An 18,436-nucleotide genomic window follows, 5' to 3' on the forward strand; every position below is an offset into this window, starting at 1 on the left:
ACGTGCCTTAATTAATTTATTCAGCATGTTTTAGGACGGCTAAATAACTTGTTCTGGCTCTGCATACCACAAATATCTCAGTTTGAAATATGACGCATAGTTTTACAGTTGAACAAAAACTCCTGACTGAAATGTCCAGCCAAATATTTACAACGAACAGAGGCAGACTCTATTTACAAATGGCCTTTTTTATGTTTGCTGAGGAATAACTGTTGAAACGGACATTTTTTCAGGAGCTTGCTTTGATAAATAAATGTTCCTCATAATAACATTTTCTAAAGGAGAAGTTGGTACACTAACTGTATACCGACACCTTTGTCCACTTAGTCCAGGTTAGCCCGCTTCCGTCTTAGACTGCATCATCACTTACCACCAGGTGAGATTGTAGTCAAGGAATAACTTATATTATCTGAATAAAAAAAAACTTAATCTAAATAGGAAAAGGTGACTGACTGATTTATTAACGCACAGCTTAAACTAATAGACGGATCGGGCTAGACACGCAGATAGCTATTATGATGTAGACATGGTAAGAAAGGGTTTTTGGTGTAATTCACGCAGACAAAGTCGCGGGCAATAGTTTTATTATAAGTCAATACAAGACATTGGATAAGGAAGAAAAAGCATTCATATTTTCGCCGTGCGAAGTCGCGGGCTGTCGTTATTAACCGACTTCAAAAAAAGGAGGAGGTTCTCAATTCGTCGGAATCTTTTTTTTTTAATAATATTTTCATTTACCTTCTATTCTTGTTGTGACCCTTCCTCTTCTTTTACTCCTCCAACTGCCAAGGGTCACTGGTAGAGATCTCTTATAGATAAGAAAGACTTTTAAAAATTTTTTTTGATCAAAATTCTTTTATAAGTTCACACCAGTTCACACCTAATCATAAATTTCAGATTTTACTTTTCATCGCATTTTTTATCTTTACGACAAAATGAATTTTTCTAGTATAAAACTTTATACATTTCCTTTAAGGACTGCGGTTTAACGACTTAGTTTATTGCTCGATTCCCAATTAGGCAATTCGAACTTGTGGTCGATGCTTAACTTAAATTACTCTTAGAAAACAGTTTTTGCACTCAAGAACGCCTCAAAGGAGTCGAGAATAATAAATTACCGAAATTGACTAATTTGGCATCTGCTAAAATAACTTTCTTGTTTTCTAATTTAATGGTCGTAAACTCAGACCAATGATGCCGTAAAGTCAAAGTTTTGTATGCGATTTTCATGTTTTTCTTTTTTCAAGTTTTAGTAACAAGTTTGAAGACGTTTAATTCTTAATTAAACAGAATAATTGTATGTTTAGATATAATATATCACTAGAATCATCAAGTCATCAGGCCACTTCAGTCACACAGACTTAGATTTATTCATGAGAACTCTTTTATTTTCCCGGATGGTAAAAGTAGCCTAGGTCACTCTTCAGATCTTTAAGTTTATCTATGCAAAACATCACCTGCAACCATTGCTTTGTTGTAGCATGATGAAACTGATAAATCACACAGTTCTGGATTTATATCATAGGAAGCGATTAGTAAGTATTATTTTTAGGTATGTTGTAAATTAAAAAAAAACTATCCCTCCTTTAAAACGGGGTTGAACGGTGCGTACACTTTGCACTCGTGCATTATTTATTAGCTCTGATGCGTTTTACGCGTCCTGTACTAATTTATGGAGAGGGGCTTGGATGAGAAACCAATTCAAAATAAAGTACTTACCTTCAATCGTCATTCTCATTATTTATTTAAACTTAAGTGCTATGATCTACTGCGGTGTAAATAGTACAATATACCTACATAATCTATCCACGGAAAAAAGTTAATATAGGGTTCACTTTGCTGTCCCACTGGTTTCTCGCCTGCCCAATTTGGTGACGTGCGAGAAAGATGTTGAGGATGGGGAAAGTGGAGAGAGAGTCAATTGTCCTCTCCGCAAACCCTAGCCCTCGGGAGGACCTGTGGATGATAAACACGGGGCGGTCCATCGTTCACAGTGTGTTCCTCGGGTTGGTTGGCGTGCTGTATTTCCGGCATGCCTCTAATGGTGTTTGGGAACGCCTGTGCCCCAGTGGTAGATCTGCTGTGGACATGCGCTGGCGGAGTAACGAGGCGTGATCGGTCCCTTGTGCTCGGTGCTTGTGTCGGTAGGAGTCCGACATAACCACTGTGATCTCCCGTGGCCGGTGATATCCATGATGGATTTCCCTCAAGATAAAAAACGGTTCTCTCCGTTACGCAATCATCCCAAATAATAAAGACAAAAAGTCAATAATCAACCAATCATAAACGAGCCTATGTTTTCTTTACTTTGTGCCCGTTTGTAGTACGGAAAACATAGGGTCTTTTGTGATTGATTGGTCACTAAAAATTGTTAACGCCACTGACTTTTTATCTTTGTCATTTGTATGGGATTACGTAACAGAGAGAGCTATACTTATTCACTTCTCTCCGTGGGTAGAGTATGGATTAGTACATTAGTAGTCTTCAAAACGTACGTGAACTCGGTGCCCCCTGAGACCCCGGTTCTTATTTAAATAAAGACGTAATAACGCCATTAGCTTCCATTTATAAATCAATATAGCTAATTTAGTGGGCGCACGCAATACGGGGTTGATGCTATAAATCTTCGGTAACTACCGCGAAGTAGCTCAACCGACAGAGGTTAATCTGTAATCTTAATATATTAGGGAGGTAATGGTAATTATAGCTGCCTACTATGTACTAGTTTTTGCTTGCAACTTCGTCATAGCTTAACAGGGCTCTCTTCGTCACTTACTCCTTACAATCGTAGTTGCAATTTCATTTGAATATTAAGCAACCAATGTCCATGAAATTTTGCAGACATATTTTAGAAACTAATATCTGTGCCTGTGGTGTTTTAGATTTTTCTAAAAATATGTAGTTTTAAAATTACAGGGGTTCAAAGATTTGTATGTGAATTTTTAAGACCGCGCAACTTTGAAACCGAATATTTTAACAGAAATCTGGAAAACCACAGGCATACCTACATATTAGTTTCTAGAATATTTCCGCAAAATTTCATGGACTTTGGTTGCTTAGTATTCAAATGAAATTGGAACTACGTTTGTATGGAGCGAGTGACGGAGAAACCACTCTTAAGCTGATAGACAAATATACTATCGTATAGAAGAATATAGGTATAGGTACTTCTTTCTTCTCTTTACCATTTTCATGTTACACTAACCTTTTTCCATGCAATATATTTCTATAATTTAGGATGCCTGGAAGAGATTACCAAGTGATAAGGCCGCCATTACACCCTAATTTGTAAGTATTCTGTTACGATTTTTTTTATCTTATTTATGTATACTATTTATGTTAAAAAAGAGTTTTGAGTGAGTAACTTACCACAAAACTAGGTCGTTACAATCAAGTAAGTAAACTGCGCCATAGTACAAGTTTTTTGCAACCCTGACGTAGGCCTGCTACGCAATGCCGCGTAGCAGGTACCTTTTTTATAAACCCCCGACTCAAAAAGAGGGGTGTTATAAGTTTGAAGTGTGTATCTGTGTATCTGTGTATCTGTCTGTGGCATCGTAGCTCCTAAACTAATGAACCGATTTTAATTTAGTTTTTTTTATTTGAAAGGTGGCTTGATCAAGAGTGTTCTTAGCTATCCAAGAAAATCGGTTCAGCCGTTTGAAAGTTATCAGCTCTTTTCTAGTTACTGTAACCTTCACTTGTCGGGGGTGTTATAAATTTTTAATTTACACTTGTACGTTAGGGTTTTAAAAACTTCCATTATTATTCTTTTACACAGCAGTCCTTTCAAGCTTACTGGAATATAAAGATAAATTTTGTAAACACCACAAAAATGTATACTAATTACAAATAAACACAACAATAAGTTAATTGTTCCTACGTCAATTAACAATAACGATTATTTACTCTGTATTCCCTTGCGTAGCCCCGACTTGTACAGTCTTCCACATGCTTTTTTTCATAGGATTTTGGCACTTATTATGATGAGAGTATGAGTGAGGTACTCTGTTACGGGTTGTACAATGCGTTCATTAAAATTTCTTCAGACGTGCGTGCGATAAACCACTCAAATACCTTACCCGCCGAAAACTTCGACTTATCTCCCTCACGTAGGAGGTCGTTACGACGGAATTATGGGCCGTGGTTAAACACATGCTACATTTAGTCGAAAGTTCATGTTACGCCCGAATAACTTGTTATTAACGCAAAATGGATAATGGTACACTTGACTATGTATTATAATAAAATAGTACTATGCTCAAAGGATTAGCAAGCTGAAGTGGCAATACAGGTCATGTCTGTCGTAGAACCGACGGCCGATGGGGCAGACGTCTTCTGGAGTGGAGACCGCGTCCAGCAGTGGACACATACAGGCTGATGGATGGATGGAGTACTATGTTCGTTTTTTCAAAAGCGGTCATAGCCTAAGACAAATAAGAAGATAGCGGTCATAGGTTAAGACGTCAGCCGAACGACATAGTCGGGGGTCCGGAGTTCAATCCCGGTGACGCAAGTCCTACTGTTCGGGGTTACATGCGTTTTAAGCAATCGATTACCAAATCAAAAACAAGCACACTTTTGTATGTATGGTCTATATACCTACCTACTCAGCCAAAAAACGGATGCATTGGAGTATTGATCATCCGTCATACTAACTCCGAATCTGCGGGACCGCTATTTTGCAGGGCATCTGTTAAATGTTCTGTAATATTCTATTTTTCACCAACTTTTGATGGACAGACTTTTCATCGTCTGCAGTAGGCGTAATATTAAAATTATTTTGATATGCGATTTTAATTTCGACTAGTTTATACAAACCGCCAACCACACAGCATTCCATAATGCTGTAATTAACAAAATATTACGAACCGCATTCGAATATTCATTTAACAGCAACATCAAAGAGAAATATTGCGCATTCGATCGGACGATACGTTTAATTATGGCGATTTATGGCGGGCAGTAATGGTGCAGCCATTGTTATGATTTTTGTTCGACTTCCAATTGCAAGCTATTTTATTATGTTAAAAATACATAGTATCATTATATTGGTAGGTACTCACCTTTTGTGAAAACTGAGAACACAGGTATTCATGGTGCACCGTAAAGGTATTCTTTACATGTGACAGTAAAAACGATGGCCTATTCAAAGTCTAGGAACCTATCGCTTATTTGAAGAAACTCTTACCATTAGGTGATTGAAGGAAAGGAGTTACGACCCTCAGAAATGAGCAATACGATGCAGAAAGAAAGATTTAAATTGTTTCACACTTTCTTTGCTTGTAGCCGTATTCCTCATTATCGAGACTTCTTTTCATTAATCACGTAATGGTAGGGGTTCTCGTGGGATAATAATGTGGTGGGTTTCCAGATCTTTCCGCACTTACGTTTTACACTTTACATATATCAAACTGTAGGTATAATGGAATCAGGAAATATTCGTTAAAAATAAGTACACTTCATTCAATTCAGCACCTTTTTATTCGTTTCACCTAAAGTAAACTTTATTAGTTTTTTTCGTACTGATGTTCCTGATGATGATCAAGAATTAATTCGATGCATATTTTAATGTTGTTATTCTTATTTAAGTGACAACATAGAATATTTATTGCATACATCCATAAGAAAAGCTAAGAAATAAAAGAAATAGATTGTATCCAATTCGTAGATTAGGTACTTATTATACATATATAGATTTATTATATATACTATTACATATACTACTATATACTTATTATATATACCTGTTTATTGTTGTTTCTTTTTATCAGGGGGTTCAAAGAAGCTTAGAACCAATGATATTATATTCTACCAATGATATAATGAATGTCTATTTTTATTATTCATTCTATTCTTTTATTTGACCAGCAAATTCTGTAATTACTGTAACAAAAATTTGGAATATACATACATAGAGACAAAGAAACCAGTATATGTTTAACTACTTTAAATTGAAAAGTAAATTTTTTTATACCCTTTTCACCCAACAACCTAACTACGATTGGTAACAAAGGAATGTCAACTATAAATTTCAATCGTGCATTTTTCAATTCAAAGCGTAGGTATATATCCTCATTATGTACAGGTGCACTTTCAAATAGAATGTGGGTGCAAAATTGATTGTATGGGGCCTTTTTCCATTTAGATATGGAAATTCAGACCGTGTATACCAGACCGCAACCTGTGTTAGACACTAAAAATATTCGGTTTTCTATTTATGACCAGTGTGTCCTTCCCGTCCTCACCTATGGTGCTGAAACGTGGACACTGACAAATGGCCTTGTTCACAAATTCAAAGTTGCTCAGTGAGCTATGGAGAGGGCTATGTTAGGAGTTTCACTGAGGGATAAGATCCGAAATGAGGAGATCCGCACGAGAACCAAGGTCACTGGCATAGCCCAAACTATTAGCAAGCTGAAGTGGCAGTGGGCAGGCCATGCCTGTCGTAGAGGCGATGGCCGTTGGAGCCGGAAAGTCCTTGAGTGGAGACCGCGTTTAAGCAAACGTAGTGTGAGACGCCCTCCAGCACGATGGACCGACGATATAAAGCGGCTGGCGGGAAGTGGCTGGATGAGGAAGGCTGAGGACCGGGTGTGGTGGCGCTCTTTAGGGAAGGCCTATGTCCAACAGTGGACGTCCACAGGCTGATGATGATGATGATGATGATTTATGACTTCGAATCTCAGGGTAGATTTATATCTTTAAATTCTGTTGGATATTTTTACTTTGAAATTGTTTTTTGTCAATAAGTGTATCTATTTTCATCACAGGTAACTAAATCGAGCAAAAATGACCCTCCAATATGTATTCTCGATGTAGGTATATGAGTTTTTATTCTCTTAATATTAAAGATAGTAATTTCAATCAATCAGCCTGTTTGCGTCCACCATTGATGATGGAATCGCCACCCCGCGTCCACAGCTGGAAATAAGCTTCACAGTCCACAGCCCGAAAGCAAGCCCCACACACGGTCCTCCGCCTTCCTCATCCTTCGTCAGTCCACCGGGTTGGAAATCATCCCACACTGCGCTTGCTGGTACGCTGTCTCCACTCCAAAACACGTCGCCCCTTCAGCCATCAGTTCTGCGACAAACATGGCCTACCCACTGCCACTTCAGCTTGCTAAATTCGTTGAGCTATGCCGGTCAGTTTGGTACTACTTAGTAATACGAAAATTTTGAAATTTGATAAAAAGGCGAAAATAGTTATTTTTATCTTATAAAAAACCAAACAAAAACAAGAGAAATATTCAATAAAGAATCATAATAAACTAAATTTTCAATGAGCGTTTGTTGTTTCCAACGTTGCTAATTTGTATTTGTCTCACTATATAATTAGATTATTGGCTCAGTCTGTAGTCCGTTCTTCGTCGACGAAACGGGCGCTATAAACTGAATTATGAGATGAACTAATTACTGACTCGATGGTGACTGTACTTGCCAACACTGCGAACGTTACAAACGTCGCATTTTGTAATTCCTGTCGTTGAAACTTTAAAATGGAAAAACTTAGGTATTCTGCTTGCGTCAATTTTTTTGTTGAATTCAACGCTTATATATAATAAGGTTCCTAACTTTCTATTTATGAAATATTATACTTTAGCTTGATATTATATAGACACTTAGTTCCCTTTATGTTGTTATTATGTAAAATCAGCTATATCATCAAATACCTATGCATCTATACAATTATCTACGATGTTCTAGACTATGAATAAATCATTTAATTGAATTTTCTAGCATTTATATTATGTATCATGTACCTACTAGACAATGAATAAATGTATTGAATTGAATTTTCTATTAAGTAGACAATAAGCACACTGTTTATAGATCACGATAATTATCGGATTTAATTTCTGTTCACACATTTGTTGTGATAAGAAATCTAGCAAGATGAGTGCGTGTACATAAACGACTATTTGCATTTTCGCACTTGCATTTTATACCTGCAGCCCTAGTACAATCAGTGTGAGAACGCTTTTTCACTACTCTTGGGGGTTTAGCATCGACGAAGTGTTGGAACCGCAAAAAAGCGTTGTCGTACTTATTGGGCTTGGGCTGATAGACATCATACATTTGAAATTGTCACGAACACGCCTTCGAGTTATGCCTTCAAGATATCGTAAAAACTTTCAATACAAGCTTATTTTTTATCAGATAAAGTAAGTACCCACCTACATCTTTCTTGTAAATAGGGCGTAATTAAATACAAAGGATAAACAAATGCTACTAATGATCTTATTTATTCCTTTATGTGGGTTTTAAATGGATAAACAAGCTTTTTCACGTTCAGCAAATTAAAACAAAATAATATTATATTGAACTACAGATCTATTCTACTTCATCAGATCAAGTAATTATAGCTTCGTTAGGAACGGCGCTTAGCAACAAGGGAGGGAGCGTTACGAATGACAGATTTTATAGTTCCCTTTTGTATCGTTTCAAAACGTAAAATAAATGAGCTTTCGCTGTTTGATGATAAAACTCATTATTTTATTTTACATAACTTAATAAGTCCCTATGCCTGTTTCATTGGGATTGTATTATTATTTTTATTTTTCCGTACAGAATCTGAGGCTATGGAGTCCTTAGTACGATTTTTTTCAGTAATTATTAGCACAGGGGGTGATCTAGCTCATTATTTTGCGTAAAGAATCAATCTGGCTGCGCAGTGCAAGATTGTAGCGACTATTCTTAGCACGGATCCACAAGGGCATGACTTTTAGCGTAATAAACTTGTTAACTATAAGTAAAAGTCAAAATAGGTACCATTGCACACGATTTTTGATTCATATTGAATTTGTAAGATAGTTGATTTAATGGTGACAATGCACAATTAATTACGTAAACTTACAACTCAAGCTAAGAGGGTTCCAAACGCGCCCTATTCTGAACCCACAACAATTTCGGGGTATTCTTTTTACTATCAAAATATCACATACAACTTATTAGAACTATCAAAACTGTTAAAGCAACTCATTTCCAAGCGCCAATCTTTTTAACCCCCGACCCAAAAAGATGGGTGTTATAAGTTTGACGTGTGTATCTGTGTATCTGTCTGTGGCATCGTAGCTCCTAAACTAATAAACCGATTTTAATTTAGTTTTTTTGTTTGAAAGGTGGCTTGATCGAGAGTGTTCTTAGCTAAAATTCGGTTCAGCTGTTTGAAAGTTATCAGCTCTTTTCTAGTTACTGTGTAGTCACTTGTCGGGGGTATTATAAATTTTTAATTTCCACTTGTTTATGATTTAAGTCGTATAAAACTTTGAACTTTTTGAGATTGGTACATGTTCAATTTGTCTTCTGGGATCTTATTGCCAATATATGAACTTGATTTATGTGGGTTAGAGTTATGAATGAATGAATATACTTACTTTTATTGTACACCACAAAATAATTAGTAATTATAGAAAACCTATACAGAGCTATACAAAAATAATATGGGCATGTACAATTTGACGGCCTTATCGCTACCTAGCGATCTCTTCCAGGCAACTAAAGTGGTGCAAATGACATAGCTTTAGAATATTAGAGGTAGATGAATTCAAAATTCAAAATTCAAAATATTTTTATTCAATTAGACTTTTACAAGTTCTTTTGAATCCTTATGAACCTCATATTTCCTAAATATAAGGGTTTAGCATGATACAGTCAGACCAGTTAACTAAATTATCAGATGGACTAATTGCAGTTTCGATCTAAATGGGTCGTCGGAACAGGGAGCGGCGAAAATTACAGCTTCTAATATTCCGTCTGTTTCATACCAAAACGCTAGATTAAGCTCCGTCGTGAGTGCTAAACACATCTCAGTTGTTATATCATCATTATGATCAACCCATTACCGGCTCACTACTGAGGACTGATATCCAGAAGGATTTGGCCATAGTCTCCACACTGGCCAAGTGCGGATTGGTAGACCTGACATTTCACATACCTACCTTTGAGAATAGAACATAATGGAGAACTCTAATTTAATTTAAAAAAATAAGAATAAATCTTGTTGCTTTACTTTGACATAGAATCAGAATCAAAAGATAAGAACTTGAAAAAACCCGGCCAAGTGCGAGTCAGACTCGCGCACCGAGGGTGCGGTGAGCCGTCGTACTCAGGTAATTTTTCCGACAGTTTGCACGATAAATCAAAAACTATTATGCATAAAAATAAATAAAAATCCGTTTTAGAATATACAAGTAAAGCCCTTTCATACCCCACTTGGTATAGTTATCTTACTTTGAAAATTTAAAAACATTTTTTTTAATGATTTAACCAGAAATTCACAGTTTTCAGATTTATTCCTCTACCTATCTGCCAAACATGATTCTAGGTCAACGGGAAGTACTCTTTAGGTTTTCTTGACAGACACGACAGACAGACAGACAACAAAGTGATCCTATAAGGGTTCCGTTTTTCCTTTTGAGATACGGAACCCTAAAAATAAGAAAATAAGAATAAATCTTGCTGCTTCCAAAGAAATAAATCTTGTTCGAATGTTGAGGCACAAATAGGCAATCGAACTTTTTAGTGTCTAACACAGAGCCTGCGGTGTCGTACACACGATCCGAATTTCCATATCTAAATGGGAAACGGCCCTAACACAATCGGTTTTGTTCCCACATTCCATTTGGAAAGTGCACCTGTACCTACTGAGGATATACTCTTTTTTCAGCTTCTATTCGAATTGAAATTTGCGATTGGAATGTATTGTTTCAATCTTTTTGCTTAGTATAGGACATACAATTTGATTTGTATCCAAAAAATCAGTGGAAATATTGTTTTAGTAACTGTCGAGTTTCCAGTCGACTCTTCTAAGTAAAAAAATCGAAACATTTTTTATACTTTTATAAGTACTTTTGATTGGTTAAATGCATCTACCACTGGTTCAGAATGCCTTTCCTACACAGAAGTACCACCAAGAAATGCGGCGGTTGCTCTTTTCAAACATTTGGTATACAATATTATGCCATGTAATATAAAAGTAATTGAAGTCCCACGTATTGCTGGAGTGAGCTGCAGGTCAAACCTATGCCCTTTTATCATTTACATAATGTTCAATTGTATATTACAGTTTTGAGTTTTCTTTCTGAACGTATGGTTTCACACAAAACAACAACAAGTTGGACACAATTATTCATAACCACAGGTATTCAATCTAAGATACAATGACATACATCTTGTATTTAATCCGAGCGAGCCCATGCGTTCAGAAATTTTCCTATCAATTTGGGCACCCTTTTCACTTTTTAATGAATAATGAAGCTTTGGATCGCTTAAGTACTTGGGTATTTAGAGAAATCACTTAAATAAACTCAAAAGTTATTTTTAGAAATGACTTTATTATTCCTTTTACTTGGAAATTACTTACAGACTTTAAAAATTCTTATATTATAATTTATTTACAACCAGTTATTGAATACTTATCAGATAAATTTACATACGTATTATCAAGAAACTATATGGTACATATTATAAGGGAAATTTATTCACATTATCAAGTTATACAGTTCTTGTTGACTTATTTATCTATATCATTTTTACAATCTATATCACATTTCATTTTAAAACTAGATTCTCATTACAGATTCACATTTTATTTAAATTAACAAACTCGCGAATGTAACAAAACAATTGCGATGAAAAATCACCAACATTATAAAAGAAACAATTTCTTAATAGTACCGTATTAAATTATTTGTGTATCCAAATTGTAAAATTTCAATGTTTTACCTCCTAACCACACATTAATATTACAATGTTATTGATTTAACTTGTATCTTAAAATCGTATTGTCAAGCATTTTATTTACATTCAGATATGTTATTTGATGTGATTACAATAAATTATGCTGTTAAATAAAATATTTGGGTTAACTTACTATTCGGAAGGCAATTAGTAACCATAGCCAGTTCAGTTATGTCATATGAGTATGTACAAAGTGATTTATATTATAGGAAAACTATCTCCAATAGGTTTCAAGCGATGAATATTTCGATAGACAATGAAATGAATGGAAAACATCAATCTAATAGATTAATATTTTAATAGATTTTAATGTAGCAAGTGATTTGTGCACTTCTGATCAAATCTGTTAGGGAGGCACTTTCGCCAATTCAGTCTTCATTATAATTTTATACGATTATAACAAGTTTCACTTTACTATATCCACGTTCACATTTCCTTAGGACTTTATTAAAATAACATTGAAGTTTAAACACAGAGAAACATGAATTTGTAGTTAATCTACAGTTCAGCACGATTTTTCTTGTAATGAGACAGTATAATTCAGATGCTATACTGTCGTTTCTAATAAATCTGGAGAGTGTCAACAGAAACCATCTTTCAAATCTGGATAACCTAGATCTGGCATTGCTCTTCTAGAACCGTTACCTCTGTTATTTTCAACACGAAGTCCTCTACCACCACGGCCTAAACTAGCATACCTTGTATCAGCGAGTTTATCTCGTTGTGCCACTTCATCATAATATCTGGCATCATTTAATCCAGCACTGTATTTTTGACTCAAACTGTATTTATCTATAGTGGCATATTTCTGTACTGTAGCGTATTGCTGTGCGGCTTCAGGAACACCGTTGACTTTAGCATGTTCATAAGGTCTTTCTTCGGGTGGTAATGCTCCATCCAGTCTTGCTTTGAATTCCTTGTCTTTTCTTCGACGTCTTTTACAAGCGCAAAGTGCGATAGCTATGGCGCATATGAGGAGACCGACGCCGGCGAGGGCTGCAACGTATGGAGGTGGTAACGATAGTTTAAATGAACAATTGGAATCATCTTCATCGTAACCGGAAGGGCAATGGGCGCTGCCGTCACACCATAACGAAATAGGAATACAAGCGTTTAGCTCCGGACAGCTGAAACAAAAATAGAAAACAGTTTAATACGGATTTTACCTAAATACTTGTCATTACAATAAAATATTATACTTTTACGCAACTACGACAAACTTTTTTCTAACATTATTATCAATACAAAAACTAATACTCTTAAAAATTTAATATTCAAATAATACAAGTTTATTCCTTGTTGCGTCGTTCATTTCTAAATAAAATTCTCTGGAAATATTCGAGCCTTTGTAAGGAAAATTCTGATAAGACTTTTTATGTACAAAATCATAGCTGTAATTAGTTGTAAACTTACTTAAAACGGCAGTCGAGAGTGGCAGTAGAAGGTAAAATATTTGTATCTGGGTCATGTTCAATACTAGGTTTCTTCATTATTTCTATCCATTTTATTGAGTAGTCGGCCTGTTCGTGTTGTAAGAAATCTATGACGTAACTGCGGGCGTGTGGCTTGAGTGATGACTCTATTGTTGTTTGAGATGATTTCCAACCAGGAGAATACAATTCAACAATATTAGCGATATCAGGACAGATTTCCCGATAAGTCGATGTATCTTGCGCTTCATAAATAAATAAACGATTGGGCGTTTTGCAATATGGTGAGTTGGAAGTTATTTCGTAACCGGGAATCTTTACATAAAGATATCTTCCTTGCATAGGTGTAACTTCATCGCCTCCAGGTTCAATGAGCCATGGTCGATGAACGCAAGCCACTTCTGCTCTTACACTTTCTGAGATAACATGTCGGTCACCAACGATGTCAGGTGCAACAGACGCTTCTCTTTTATCATACAATCTAATTTCTCCACTACTACCTCTAAGTCGTCGATCACCCCAACCCGTAGAGCATATGTTCTCATCGCCCGGTCCCGTAGGAATAAATTTATATTCGCCTTCAAAAGCGAAATCATCATAATCTTCTGTTATATTCATCATTGTCACAGTAAAATTTACTTCTACAACGGGAGCTGTCAATGTATGTATATTCAAAGGCTCAGAACGATTCGTACATAAGCAATCTCTTTGGATTGGGATTCCTTCCCAAGGATACTCAGTGATAATAATTTGTGACAATCCTTCGCCCCCTATAATCCTTTTAGCCGGCCTGTCACATTTCCAGCGGCTAGTGCGGGAATCTTTATGGGTACTACAAATTTTATTTCCGAAATACGTATTCGTAAATGTTAGCTGTATTCTTTCACCATGTTTTGCTTCAAATCTGAAAACAGCAAAATGTTAAAACGGACGGCTCTGGACATTGAAAAATGGAAACATTTATTATTTATAAAACTTTAGTCGTATTTATCTACCTCAGTATACATGTAAGATTTTGTGCTCCACCTCTCCCGTAGTAAAATATGGCACGCGGGGCTTGAAATCTTCCAGAATATGTAAGTGCTGACTTGAAAACCCTGTCACAGGCCGATTGAGAGTCCACCAGTGGTTGTCCTTGTTCACTCACGTCCACAAATTCATAGCGTAGTAGGAAAGAGACGGGATACAATGCCGAACCTTGACGCAATTCCTGTGGAAAAATATTTCTTACTTAGCTTAAATTGTAAAATTAGTTGATAAGGGTTGAAGTTAGAACAAATTGGGGTCCAAATGAGCAAATTACTTGTTTACTTCTAATTTAATCTGTAGCAGATACAACAACTTAATTAAACATGAAATTTGCCTTATTTTGCTAATGACTTGCTCTGTTGTTTGTTCACCCGTAGAAAGCCCAGAATATAATTATACACAGCTTTTTACTAGAACAAAAAAAATCCAAGTGAAAGGCAACCAGAATAAATAAAAGATTTATCTGCATTAAGTATAAATATGTTTTCAAAGTCAAAATAAATCAATAACCAAGTTCAATAAAGATATGGAACAAGATTGCGTGCAGTTGTAAAACTTCAAATATTTAGTTAGGAAACTTGCTTCAGTCCTTCCGACGTTGAATTTAATATTGAATAATAAAGCAGTTCTCAACTTGTGACTTTAACAACTTGCTTAAGACCAGGTTCCCTGTATTAACTAGGACGCTCTACTTCGCATACTCAGTGCGAATACTAATGGTAACAAAGTTGTTTTTGTGTGACAGTCCTCAGAAGACACACTATAATGAATAGATCATCAAATTATGTAAGTGAAAAAGTAGCTCATCACATAAAATATTCAGAGAATTCAAAAAGAAATTAATCATACATTTGCTTTAGTGTTTGCTAGATTAACTAAAAAGAGACATTTTTACGAGACATTTCATTTGGTGACAAAAGGGCTGGCCTTTGTCGATTAAAATTAAAAACCTAGATATTTGAAGCAGTTTCCAAATTTTTTCTATCGAAGAAATTATATTCAAACGTGTTTCCATTTCAAAATATTGAAGCATTAAAGTTATTTTAACTATTTATTATAGTTTTCAAATAAAAAGCTTCCAAAAGCTTGTAGCTTTCTTATAATATCATTGAATTCCGCAAAGTAACGCCTGACTATCAAACTTTCAAAGGTCGCATTTGCATAAACGCCCTTAATTTAATTCATGATTTTCAGCAAGTTTGAATCCCTTGGTAAGTACAATCAACTTTCATCATAGTTATGGCGTAAAAACTAATAATATCGGCTTTAACTTAAAACTATTCATCCCCATTGTTCTTTTTGATGAATCTCAGTAAATTAGTGCAAACACTCGGCACGATTTTATTCTCTTCGTAATAAAGTGACAGCACTAAAGGATTCCATCACGGGAACGGAGAGTGCACGTGCCTCTTGCATTATTCACTGTGGCGGATGCAAGTCTACGCGTGACTTATCTTGCCTTTGCTCACTTAATGTCAGAGAGCAGAAAAATTCCTTGTGCGCATAGAATGGAGACTTGAAAAATATGCGGCTTTCATCTTACGCTCTAAGGCTGACAGCTAATTTAATATATTCGTAACATGAGTCAATAGAAATTTTGTTAATGCCTGGAAAAGACTAAAAATTATCTCACGCATAACGGACAGCTACGTCAAAACGTGGAAAAAAGGCTAAGAAAGGACAGACTAAAAATTATCAGAACCAGAAAAATGGATCTGTAACCGAAAAGGATCAGATTCTGTAGTTATCTTGTATGTTTACAAGGTTTTTTATGACGCACAATAGACGGAAATGTTTGAGTGCAGAAAAAGGCAGCTGCCTTGATAGGAGAAGGTTTATGCCATTAGCGAGGCGCTGGTAGTCAGTGTATACAAGCAACATGAGAACGTCTTGCCCTGATTCATAGATACGCTTCCAGCATCTGTGTTTGTCGCCAAGTATAACTGGAATACCTTCAAGGCAAGAGTGCATCCGGGATAAAAAGTAGCCTATATGTTAATCCAAGGTATAATCTATATCACACTTCACACTAATACCATAAAGGCGAAAGTTTGTGTGTATGTGTGTGTGTGTATGTGTGTATGTTTGTTACTCTTTCACGCAAAAACTATTGCACGGATTTGGCTGAAATTTGGAATGGAGATAGATAATATCCAGGATTAGCATATAGGCTACTTTTTATCCCAGAAAATCAAAGAGTTCCCACGGGATTTCGAAAAACCTAAATTCACGCGGACGAAGTCGCGGGCATCTTCTAGTCCATTATAAATTTCAGCCAAATCCGTGCGGGAGTTTTTGCGTGAAAGAGTAACAAAAAAACAACAACAAGAGAGAAAAATGTGATATAGTGTGATATATCTGCTTCCGTTGATGGCAAAGTCTTGACGAACCTTTACAAGGTTAAAGAGTCACAAATGTATACACAGTAAGTCTATGAAAGATCGATTCAATAAGATAGCTCGCCGAAAAATATTTGGCCGGGTTCGGGTATCAATCTTAGCAACGGAATATACTCGTAATGAATGAGGATAATAACAAATAGGACATTGTTAGATTCATCTTTTCGTTCCTCTGTGGAATATAAGATGATATAATCTGGGGAAACGTCGCCCTTTCTGAACATAATCTTGAGAGTGATCTGGATGGTTTACCAAGCTGACCCCACAGAGAAAAATTTTTCCTACGAGTTTTCAAGAGAGTAGAATATGTGATTGATTCTGATTTAAAAACATAAACAATATTTTTCACATCTATCGACGCTCCGAGCATTATCAAGTTAATATTAGCAATTTGGGGACGCAAATTTGCAGTTTTTACCCATCCCAAAACTGTCCTATGCACTATTGTTTCCGTATTATAGAAGTTTTCTATTGGCTTCTTCATCTTACCCTGAAAATTCTGACAAAGTATGGATAAGTGTCGATTATTACATGGGCCTTACCGAGCCTGTCATGCAATATTGTCGCCCAAAGGGATACAGGTAACTGACGGTTGCCTAGCCGTCACCTATCCAGCATAATTTGGATAATTATTGTCTAAGATGAAATTCTAAAACATGCCCACGGGCACATACCTAAGTAGTTACGCGATCAATATCAGCGTAGAAGGTTATATAATATCAACAAAATCAAATCCATACCCGAACAAAGATATCATTGTTTTGTAAAACTACAAAGAAAATTATAATAGAAAATTGGATACGATTGCGCAACATTACAGCGAATTTAACGGTATCGAATCTCGTATAATATTCCTCTCACGTAATCGACAAAAGCCGGGAATATGTCAGCGTCGGGAACGATTTGTGGCTTGTCTCCGTGCGTGGATCTGCGGAGGCCGGGTATTATGGATCAGCAAATTTAGACATTTAACTAAGAGAATTCCATGAAATTATATTATTCATTGAAACGTGAAAGATAATTGTGTCATGCCACTATCTTTATCAGCTACATTGTCACTAGGCGATGGGGTTTTGCTGTCAGTTTTCCCATAGTCATTGCCATAAAATAACCTGCAGATGTGATATCTGATGTCCGCATGAGATATCGAGATGATTCTCAGCTCGATTGGCTATGCATCACTAATTGACAGTTGCGGCACTTATCATATATTGGACCCCGTAAGTATACATCCAATATATTCAAATAAATCGTCTGTCTGTGACACGAATAAATAAATAAAATCCTTACTGATCAAAAACAACAAAAGAGAAGAATATATAAATAATTCCTACCTACCCACTAGATTAAGTACTATGTACCTACATTACCAATTTGTCATTATGCTGGTTTCTATAATTTTATTTTTATTGTATAGCTATAATTAATAAACTCAGTGCCCGGTTAAACCAACTGTGGTTTTTGTGGCGCTGAATGTAACAAAAACTTTTTGTATATTTCTAATGTAAATAATAATAAATAAAAATAAATAAAATAAATAAATAATTATAAAACTATACAATATAATAATACCGGACCCATAACTATCAAACAAAATGCTCTTGCAAGTGGACACGACAATCAATCGAACCGCGATTCTAATGAAATAAATACTTATCTACTTTTACTTGGCTCTTATTTATTGTGATTGCTTACAACAAACACCCATTTCTAAAAGAAGGTATTCGAAAACTGATAGATTCATTTTGCTATTAAAATCCCCTGTGAAAGTTATCTGAATAAAAAAGTTTGTCTCTCTTTTTTGTCTGTCTATGCGGACTAATATTCGAAACGG

The 18,436-nt window shown here is 35.8% G+C and overlaps 1 protein-coding gene and 2 long non-coding RNA genes across 3 annotated transcripts in view; 1 reads left to right on the forward strand and 2 right to left on the reverse strand.

Moving 5' to 3' along the window:
- Window positions 1–1,668: 1,668 nt before the first annotated feature.
- LOC123872700 lies at window positions 1,669–5,385 on the reverse strand. Its single transcript, XR_006797521.1, has 3 exons — window positions 5,312–5,385; window positions 5,063–5,066; window positions 1,669–1,683 (listed from the first exon to the last, which is right to left on the reverse strand). It is a non-coding gene; the product is annotated as an uncharacterized LOC123872700 (long non-coding RNA).
- On the forward strand, window positions 2,280–6,834 carry LOC123872697. The gene is made up of 3 exons (XR_006797518.1): window positions 2,280–2,454; window positions 4,350–4,354; window positions 6,823–6,834. It is a non-coding gene; the product is annotated as an uncharacterized LOC123872697 (long non-coding RNA).
- Window positions 6,835–11,318: 4,484 nt separating this feature from the next.
- The window catches only part of LOC123872652, an 87,030-nt gene continuing 79,912 nt past the window's right edge, over window positions 11,319–18,436 (reverse strand). Inside the window, exons 12-14 of the mRNA XM_045917062.1 lie at window positions 14,170–14,384; window positions 13,158–14,078; window positions 11,319–12,871 (exon numbers count right to left, since the gene is read on the reverse strand). Of these exons, the coding sequence (XP_045773018.1) occupies window positions 12,325–12,871; window positions 13,158–14,078; window positions 14,170–14,384 (1,683 nt within the window). The 3' untranslated portion in view covers window positions 11,319–12,324. The remainder of the gene's footprint in view (window positions 12,872–13,157; window positions 14,079–14,169; window positions 14,385–18,436) is intronic.

Source organism: Maniola jurtina, chromosome 15, assembly GCF_905333055.1.
Source record: "Maniola jurtina chromosome 15, ilManJurt1.1, whole genome shotgun sequence".
NCBI lineage: Eukaryota > Metazoa > Arthropoda > Insecta > Lepidoptera > Nymphalidae > Maniola > Maniola jurtina.